This window comes from Macrobrachium nipponense, chromosome 35 (assembly GCF_015104395.2).
Source record: "Macrobrachium nipponense isolate FS-2020 chromosome 35, ASM1510439v2, whole genome shotgun sequence".
In the NCBI taxonomy this organism is placed as follows: Eukaryota; Metazoa; Arthropoda; class Malacostraca; order Decapoda; family Palaemonidae; genus Macrobrachium; species Macrobrachium nipponense.
In genome coordinates, this window is record NC_061096.1 from 9965034 (window position 1) to 9975787 (window position 10754).

Below are 10754 nucleotides of genomic sequence, written 5' to 3' on the forward strand. Positions count from 1 at the left end.
GGTGTGTCGGATTCTAGGCACTAAATCCTTTATAATCCCTATCTGTCAGTTATACGAACCTTCTTGTATTGTCTTTTCTCGTATTTTTGTCAGTAGCTGCTTCAGTAAAGGGCTTTTCAGCCGAAAGATCTCGCAGACTCCTTCGTTTATTTTTCCTTCGTGGCATTTATCTTTATATATATATATATCATATATATATATATTATGCTTTAACTGTATAATATCCAACGCTAAAGAGTAAACGCCTTTCGAAGAATCCAAGATAAATACACGCTCGCGCACACACACACTCACACACACACACACACACACACACAGAGAGAGAGAGAGAGAGAGAGAGAGAGAGAGAAGATAGAGAGAGTAAGAAGAGAGAGAGAGAACTTCCTTCTTGATCGCTTGGGCTGAAGGTGGGAGTCACGTAACACGTACTATGTCAGATTTCCATCATCCTACGGTCACTTTCCCCTCACTGCATTTATATAAAGATATCCTGAGCTACAATTCACCCGCGGAAGGTAAACTACTGAATTATTATTGTAACAAAAATATATGAAAATACTTTTAGCTTTATTTTATCTAAGAAAAAACAGTAATATCAACCTTAAGTAGTTGTTCATGGTTTTGGATATAAATTGGGAAATGTTTATTGGAATATTAACAACTCGACACAGAGAGAGAGAGAGAGAGAGAGAGAGAGAGAGAGACGAGAGAGAGGAGAAGGAGAGAGCAGAGAGAGAGAGAGCGGATGTGGTTTTATCTAAAGAGCTTATTGCGTTTAACGCGTTATCATTGTAGTGTCTGTAACTTTGAGTATTAGTGAAAGTTGAATAGCAAGCATTGTTATTTCTGGTATGTAACTGCATGCGCATTTTCATGTATGCAGAAGGTGGAGATGTACAATCTAACCCTTCAGAAAAATCACTAGCCCCCACCATCTTCGTTTATACAGATTATAACAAATTCGCAAACACTTTCAGAAACTATTCTCGTGTAAAGAGGATTTCCCAAAGCCGGGTAAAGATGCCAAAAACATGAACATAAACTGATCAACGCGCGACATTTGATTTTAAATGTCTTTATCTCTGTTGGGGTAAAACTGTAAAAGAATGGAAATGTCTGAGGATCCTTCGTAACATTTTTGACGTTGATGAAGGATAAGCATCGAGAATTCTTGACCTTACAATGACCGCAAAAAAAGAAAAAAAAAATTCAAATTAAACTAACTGTCAACCAAGACATGGTCGTCCGAATGTCAGTAGCGTGATATTCACATTCCACTGATAATTCTAGTCTTCCTAGAGAATCTGATAGTGCAACAGTACCAATGCCACGATATTTAGTGTAATCTTATCGTTACTGTATCGTGAAATCGGGCAAGCTCTTGCCATTTAAAATCCAATCAGCAGGACTAGTCCTTTAATGACATCAACTCAGAAAATATTTCTCTAGGATTTGTGTTTCGATTATTTCGGAAGAACAAAAGATTTGTACGATGATTCCATTCCACAGAGACATGGGAAGGTTTCGAAGGATCCTTCTCCTTACGATGACCATGATTGAATTTTTTGCGCCTTCGAAGGCATCACAGCACTGGAGCGAGTGTTTTGTTGGCGATGAAGATCCAGCTCTGATGGCTAGATTGATGTTCGCTGAACTAGAATTTGATGAAATTTCAAAGGGTCAGTATTTGCAACCTCTCTCTCTCTCTCTCTCTCTCTCTTCTCTCTCTCTCTCTCTCATATGCATACGAACTTACGTACATACATAAATGCATACAACACCATGTGCATATCTTATAAAAATATACTCATTACTTTTCAAAATATTGTTGTGGTAATCCTATTGTACTAAAACCAACAAATATTGTTGGAAGTGTCCTGAAAAATTGTTTTTAATAATCTTTAATAGCACCCATACTCTCACACACCTTCACATACACACACATTATATATATATATATTTGTGTGTGTATACGTATATATTAATAGTTGTCTCAAACACTTACATATTATAAGTTTTGTAAATCTCAGCTTGAAGGATACTTTGTTTTTCATGACTAGAAACTAGTGTTTTTTATTTATAGAATTCTGTTGTACAAACCATTAACTATATACAGTACATTAGCATATCAATTTATCGAGTATCCTTTATTATTTTCGTTTACTCGGGGATTAAGCCTACAAATTACTTTGTTGTTGTTAGGGGAGGTAGGATATGTCTATGAATGAGCCTAAAAAGGTCTGTAATAGGTGTTTCGTGTTGAGTTACAGATATAGGAATTTTAGGATAGGATATTTATGATTTATTTTAGAATGAAAACGTGAAAAAAAAAAAAAAAAAAAACAATGTGAATGTTCTGCAGTACATGAAAATTATTTCTAATAAAATATATATAATTTTCTTAGGTGAAACAAGGCTCTATTTGATCATGATTATAGCATGTTATAATTTACATTTAAAAGTTAGAAATATAATGCTTACAACTTATGCGTGAGGGGAAAATTTTAAACGCGTCCCGAATAAGCTGGAGGTCGGGTCACGCCTTGTTCCAACTAATACTTGATATAATATTTTCAGATTTACATAACCTGACGACTTTGTGCAATCTCCCGGAGGCAGAGAGAGAACAAGTGTTGCAAGGTTAGTATTTTTGTTACTTAGAGAGATCCAACTGCAAACTTTGAAAGTTATATCTGCGTCATCTTAATACCTTTACAGGCGTCTTAAATTGATACAATTACATTTGCCATACGGATATGTGCGAGCGCGTGCACACACACAGATATATATATATATATATATATATATATATATATATATATATATATATATATCTATATATATATATATATATATATATATATATTATATATATATATATATATATATATATATATATATAATATATATATATATATACACACACACATATATATATACATATATATATATATATATATATATATATATATATATATATATATATATATATATATCTATATTTATGATATATATGACTGGTAAAAATGTTCTGTAACAACAGAATTCCATCTAATAAAAGGAGCCCATAAAAAACATATAGAGAGGAAAGTACTATATTTCAGAGACTGCTGTCTCTCTCTTCAGGTATATGAATGAGAAAAGTTTACAGAAAAGGTGGTATTATACCAAGAGATCCGTCCACAAGTAAGCCAATTTAGGTCACCCCCGCTGATAATCTTCCTTTAATCTTCTTAAGCGTTGTTGAATAAACACTTCGTCGACGACATCCGAAATCCATGCCCTTTTGAGATGTTCATTACCTGCTTCTCTTTTATTAGGAGGCCGATTCCATCATTTGACTCTTGTACCGGCAGTTGCTGCTATAAATTACACGTGACAAATTCCAGTTTATTCTATGGTTATGTCATTTATATGGTTGAAAATAGCCGAGTTCTGTTGTCCATACCTAAGTACTTATATCATATAATGTATTATACCATATTAATAATATTATTACTTAATATAATATATTTCTATATTACTTATATATATATAATATATATAATATAATATATAATATTAATTATTATATTATCATAGAGTAGTTATTATATATATTATATACTATATGTATATATAAAAATATATATCTATAATATATATAAATATTACATATATATATATAATATATAAAATATATATATCTATATATATATATTATCTAATATATATATAGGATATATATTATATCATATAATGGATATATATATATATGTATATATAACATATATTATATATATATATATTAGCTAGATATAATAATATATATATAATATATATGGTATGTCAGGTATATTTATAGACTTACAAAATTATATTATATATATTATATCAGTATTAATATAATATATATAATATGGATAATATATAGGTATTCTTAAGTTATAATAGAGATAATATGATATATATATATATATCACATTATACTATATAATACTTCTTACTGATCTTTGAGTTTCGGTAACCCTACTGATAACTATATATATGTTATATATATATATATATAATATATTTAAAAAATCACAGTAGATGCACGTGACTTCATAAATAAGCGAATACCACTTGTTTGTACCTAAGGCCTTCCTCTCCAATTGTACTTTAGTAGCTCCTTGACGATGTCTGAATAAAGACGAAAGCGCTTGGATTTCTGACTATCATTTTCCCGTGGTATTCGCTTATATATATATATATATATTATATATATATATATATATATATATATATATATATATATGATATATATATATGTATTATATATATATATATATATATATATATATATATATATATACATATATATATGTATATATATATTATATATATATATATATATATATATATATATATATATATATATATATATAAGCATACGATGATACCACGGGAAAATGATAGTCAGAAATCCAAGCGCTTTCGTCTTTATTCAGACATCGTCAAGGAGCTACTAAAGTACAATTGGAGAGGAAGGCCTTAGGTACAAACAAGTGGTATTCGCTTATTTATGAAGTCACGTGCATCTACTGTGATTTTTTAAATATATATATATATATATACATATATATAGTTATCAGTAGGGTTACCGAAACTCAGAAGATCAATAAGAAGTTATTAAGATACGTTTCGTGCCATCCCGATACATCATCAGTCTGTAATATACAAATAATTCACATTTAAGAAATATGAACTTAAAGTTTACTTTCTAATTTAAAAAGGAATACATAAAAAACGAAAGTTATTCATAAAAACTAGTTGTTATTAAGTAAAAAAACTAAAATTATTTACAAAAATAACATTAAAATTAACGAAATTTAGGATTAAACAGTAATATTAACCTTTACAAAGCGAAGGATAAGAAAGGAATGGCTGTAGGACCTTCGTTTGCCCAGACCTCGACTAAGCCATGAAAAGTTAAGTAGAGTATTGACTAGAATTGAGGGAAGGAACGAAGTGCTTCATATGTAAAGACTTGTGTCGTTATATATTGGCTGTGCTGGGTATTGTCAATTATTGAAAAATGTTTTTTCTTACACCCCGGGCAAGTAAACTTCTATATAATATTGGATCGCATAAACGTTTGCAAATTCTCTTTTTGACTAATGAGTGAGCCTATTTTGAGAGGATTAATAGGTATTCAATTAACTTTAAGACTTCCGGACTCTCTTTCAATAATTTTCTTGATACGGTATCCTAATTAATTTTTGAAAAAAAAAATATGGAATAGTGGCGTATATGGGTAGTTTTGGTACATCAAAGGAAAGGGTATTTTCCGTAAAGTTTAAGTTAAGTAATTCATTTACCATTTTTAGACCTCCGTAGGGTACGAGTTAGTTAAAACAAATAATCTTGTAAAGATTCAATTTCAGAGTGGAATGATTTACAATCCGAAGCATACCTAAGTGCTCTAAAAACAAAGTGGAAATGGGATTTAATTTAAAATTAATGAAGCATGAATTATAAAAATTATTCCCCATTCCTGTGAAGGTGTGTTTCCTATAGACAAAAGTATTAAACTTATTATTATCTCTGATAATCTTTATATCTAAGAAAATCTTCTCCAGTTTCTATAGTGAAGTTCATGTTACTTTGTTGGGTACTCACGAACTCCAAAAAAGCATCACCCTGCCATGCATGTCTAAGTAAAATAAAAGTATCATCTACATATCTCTTGTAAAAGGTTGGTTTAAAAGAACTAGGACATTCAGCTAAAATATTTTTCTCTAAGGAATCCATAAACAAATTGGCATGCCCTCGACCTGCGAGTACAGAAGACCATTAAAAACGAAAGCGGAATCTGCCACAGAAAGTTCCAATAATTGCTTAAACAAATCTCTTTTAAAACCGTGGAATGTTGTCATCAGCATTTAAAAACGAAACGTATCTTAATAAACTCTTATTGATCGTCTGAATTTCGGTAACCGTACTGATGAATACATATTCGCAACTTTTGGTATATATATAATATGAATATATATATATATATATATATATATTATAATTATATATAATATAATATATATATATTTATATTATATATATATATAGTCATAAGTATACCGGGTTTGACTGTAGTTGCTCAATTTATTTTAAAGTATATGTGGCACATACACGCACATACAATATATATATATATATATATATATATATATATATATATATATATATATATATATATATATATATATATATATATATATATATATATATATATATATATATATATATATATATATATATATATATATATATATATATATATATATATATATATATATATATATATATATATATATAATACATACATATATATATATATATATATATATAATATATATATATATACACACTATATATATATATATACTAGATTTTATTTCCCCTTTTTCTCTCACTGATATCTCCTTTTAATCTTAATCACAAACTCCTATTAAGTACTTATTTCGGTGTCAAGCACACCGTCATCAGGTGAGGGTACAACTGTCCCCATTTACCGTTATAGTCAACCATAACACACACATACACACACACACACACACACACACGTGATAGCCTTGTTGTTAAAAGAGCTTCACTGTACGTCCTGAATTCTTGGTTCCGTGGATCGCGCCCATGAGCCGACGAGTTTCTTATCAACTAAAAATTCCCCTTCGGTTAACCACATGAAAATATAATTAATTCGAAGGTAGAGGGAATTAGATATTCAAGGACATTTGCAGCTTATGCGTATATATATATATATATATATATATATATATATATATATATATATATATATAATATATATATATATATATATATATATATATATATATACATATAGATATATACATATTATATAGCTATATATAATATATATAGATATATATACATTTACTATATATATATATGTATATATTTATTATAATATATATAATATATTATATATATATATATATATATATATATTTATATATATATATTCATTAATCATCAATAAAGGGAAGTGGACACACATGTACAGGCTGTCTTTATTGCGACTTTTCGTAATTATTAATATGAAAGATAAATGGACATAAAATAAACAAAAATTGAAAGCAGCAGTGAACAGAGTTACAGAACAAGAGGTTAATAACCGACCTACTATGAGATTCAGGGTCTCTGTAACACGGTTTTTTGGACTTTGCTCCTTGTCAAAGCATCGGATGTAGCTGAAAGTTGACATATGTATATTTTACAACCACACACAAATTTTGTCAGCATTATCAATAAACTAAACCCGATAGTTTTAATTTTTATAGAGTAAAAATGCTCTAGCCGACGCCATGGCCAATGATTACGAGCCAAGAGTCGAAAAATATTCATTACGTAAGCAAGGTAAACACACCTTTTGCCGAAATGTTGCCCCGCCCATCCACCAGACAGAAACTCCATTGGCTCTGAAACCCAAAGACTTTATGAATGGCGGAACGATACATAGATGTGGGGGGGGGGGGGGGGGTTATCGTGCTAGCGTAGTAATACTACTGTAGCAGTAGTGCCGCAACAGTATAGCAGTAATATACATGAATTAAACGTTTAGGCCAACTGCTGGGATCCTTGAGGATCATTTAGCACTTCTTATAGACAGAAGTTAAATTTTCTAATCCAACAATGCCCATGGAGTAGCCATTCAGTTATCCTGAATTATAACGAGGCGAAAGTGGGTGGAGCCTCATGAAGTCATCATTCTGACGATAATTATTGGTGAAGGTTTAAAGCCAATATACGGTACCGGCTATTTTTTTTTTTTTTTTCAGTAAATAGGTAGATAACCAATGAATAAAAATTGCTTGACATTGGATATAGTAGTTATCAAATCAAGCTTGTCTACTATGTTTTTGAAAATTACCAACTATTCCCTACATCTTGTCAATCTGATTGTGGCCTATAAAGTAGATTGTAATTTCTTAGGAAACCTATTATGGGAGTTAGACTAATAATCGAAGTGTTTTTGTATTCATTAACATATTTTGTTGGTTTGTTCATTATGACAATTATCAGTAGAGAGGTTCCAGAGTTCATAAAGGTGTACTGCTTTGCTTGTATTTAAATTTGTATGTCATTGTTGCCAGAGGTTTAGCCTTCGTTACGTATAGCCAATCATCCATCGAGAAAGAGGGAAGAAATGCTGTCATAAGTTACGTAACGAGTGCGTTCGAAACCTTTTCTCTGAGTAAGTTGGCCCGTCTTCAAAAAAGGTCACTTTTACATTATAAGTACCAAATTTATTCAACCTACGTAATGCAGAATGCAGTCAAAATTTATGTGTAGATATAATATGTATTCTGAATAAGCGTTATATTTATGAAATGCATAGATAAAAAGTTATTGCGAAAAAACCCTGTTACAGAGGCCCTGAATCTCATAGTAGGAAAGTGACAGCGTTAAACTAAACGTAAACATAAAAACATAAATAAACAACACAAGTCAAGACAAATACAGAGGGGAGAGGAGGACGTATGAGTGTTCAACGACGGAACAAGTTGTGTAATAAAGAGTGATTCCATAATAACAAGGTCTTGAGGGTTGGCGGTATGGCCCAAAATGCAGAAGTCTGTATTATCGATATGTGTTTTGCAGAAACTGGAGTCATAAATAAACAACACAAGTCAAGACAAACACAGATTGGAGGAGGACGTATGAGTGTTCAACTACGGAACAAGTTGTTTAATAAAGAGATTCACTCCAAAATCTACAAAACACATATCGATAATACAGACTTCTGCATTTTGGGCCATACTGCCAACCCTCAAGACCTTGTTACTATGGAATCACTCTTTATTACACAACTTGTTCCGTCGTTGAACACTCATACGTCCTCCTCTCCCCTCTGCATTTGTCTTGACTTGTGTTTTATTTATGTTTTTATGTTTACGTTTAGTTTAATGCTGTCATTCCTCTAGGTCGGTCCTTAACCTCTTGGTCTGTAACTCTGTTCACTGCTACTTTCAATTTTTATTTTATGTTCATTTACCTTTCATTTTAATGTATGTCCTTTTTAAAAAATTTTATTCCTTTAATTTTAATGTGTATATTTCGTACAAGTTGTTAGAATAATTTTTAGCTTTTGCATTTCTGAATTTTAAATTTTTAGTTTTGTTTTTACAGTTCTACTATGAATTTTATTTTTCATTTTAGCAGCCCTGATGATGTAATTACTTGGATAATTACGAAACGTAGGCAATAAAGACAGCCTGTGTGTGTCCTCTTCCCTTTATTGATGATTATTAATATGGATTTACTCCTGACTCCTTACACTAAGGTATATATATATATATATATATATATATATATATATATATATATATATATATATATATATAATATATTGTAATGGACTCGTAATTAGAGACCAGCAAGTTCAAAATAAAAACAAGAAATTAGGCTGGAATGACTGACGAAAGGGGAGACAAATCAAGGAGGAGGACTGTTCAAAACACAAAATTACCTTAATCTTAATTTATGTACACGTTAATTTACATTATTCACAAGTGAGACCAGGTTTTGGATGGCAAAAATGCACTTTATTAATGAACTACAGCGGTATTTATATGAATTGCTGGCCAATCGCTGGCCAAGAAACTTGCACAGTAACTAACGGGCCAATAATGTACAATCATTTTATATTAGCCTTCATAGCTCCTATAGGTCCTCTATGTTGGTGCCACTCGACTGACTGAATCGATTGATGGGCACTGCTGCTTATAGCAAGAGAAATGCATGCCTTTAAAGTAATAGCACAATAACCTCCCTACTCCCCAAGAGATGATGAGGGCGTTGCAGAGGGCGTGCTGCCCTTGAAAACAGGACTGGAGGAGTAATGTGGTTGAGCAAGTATGCTGGTTTTGGGTGGTAGATGGCAACCTAATCTATCGAGTAATGGATGTCGATGAGGTAGGCTTTCTGCTTGGGTTCGATGACCAGGTAGGGGCCAGGGTAATGTGGGTCAAAGGTGGACGAACAGCATCGGTTCTAATGAATATGTCTTGCCTTATGTAGATCCTTTAGGATAAAACTCTTCTCATTTGGGTTGTAGGATGGGCGACAAAGGGGGGAAATTTTCCAGTGATGGTCCAGAGTCTGATGATGGGTGTGTTATTATTGGGAAAGAATTCCCCAGGTATCATGAACGGCTCATCATACACCTTCATAGCTGCTGGTAGGTCAAGGCCCTCTTTAGGCATGGTCCAAAGGTTGATGAGGACCCATGGAAACAGCGAGTACTAGGTCAACGAGTTGCAACGAGACATGAGGGCTGCATTCAAGGTGTGATGGAATCTCTCAATCATGCCATTGGATTCGTTTAGAGCTGCGACATAAAAGTAGTGCCTCTGTCGGAGGTGATGTGTTCAGGTACACTGAGTTGAGAGGAGAGCACTGGCACATACTGTTTCTGATGCATCCTTCATTAGGGTGGCTTCAGGCCATCTTGTCGAGTGGCTGACCATTGCGATTAGGTAATATTGCCCTTTGGAGCACAGAAGGGGTCCTACAATGTTGATGTGCACATGGGTGAAACGGCATTGTGGTTGATGAAAGGAGCCTACACCTGAATTTGTGTGATGCTGGATTTTTAAGAGTTGGCAGGAAGAACATTGTGTCTTTTGATATGCCATGCCAGATGAAGCGCTTCATCAGGAGGGTGGCTGTAGATCCTCCTGAAGGGTGTGCCAGACCATGGACGATGTGGAAGACGT

At 32.0% G+C, this 10754-nt stretch overlaps 1 protein-coding gene across 3 annotated transcripts in view; it reads left to right on the forward strand.

Annotated features, from left to right (window-relative positions):
* The first annotated feature begins 1290 nt into the window (after nucleotides 1-1290).
* Nucleotides 1291-10754, forward strand: part of LOC135208417 (angiopoietin-1-like) — a 63255-nt gene continuing 53791 nt past the window's right edge. For all 3 annotated transcript variants that reach the window (XM_064240562.1, XM_064240563.1, XM_064240564.1), the window contains exons 1-2: nucleotides 1291-1679; nucleotides 2578-2640. In XM_064240562.1, the coding sequence (XP_064096632.1) occupies nucleotides 1493-1679; nucleotides 2578-2640 (250 nt within the window). In that variant the 5' untranslated portion in view covers nucleotides 1291-1492. The remainder of the gene's footprint in view (nucleotides 1680-2577; nucleotides 2641-10754) is intronic.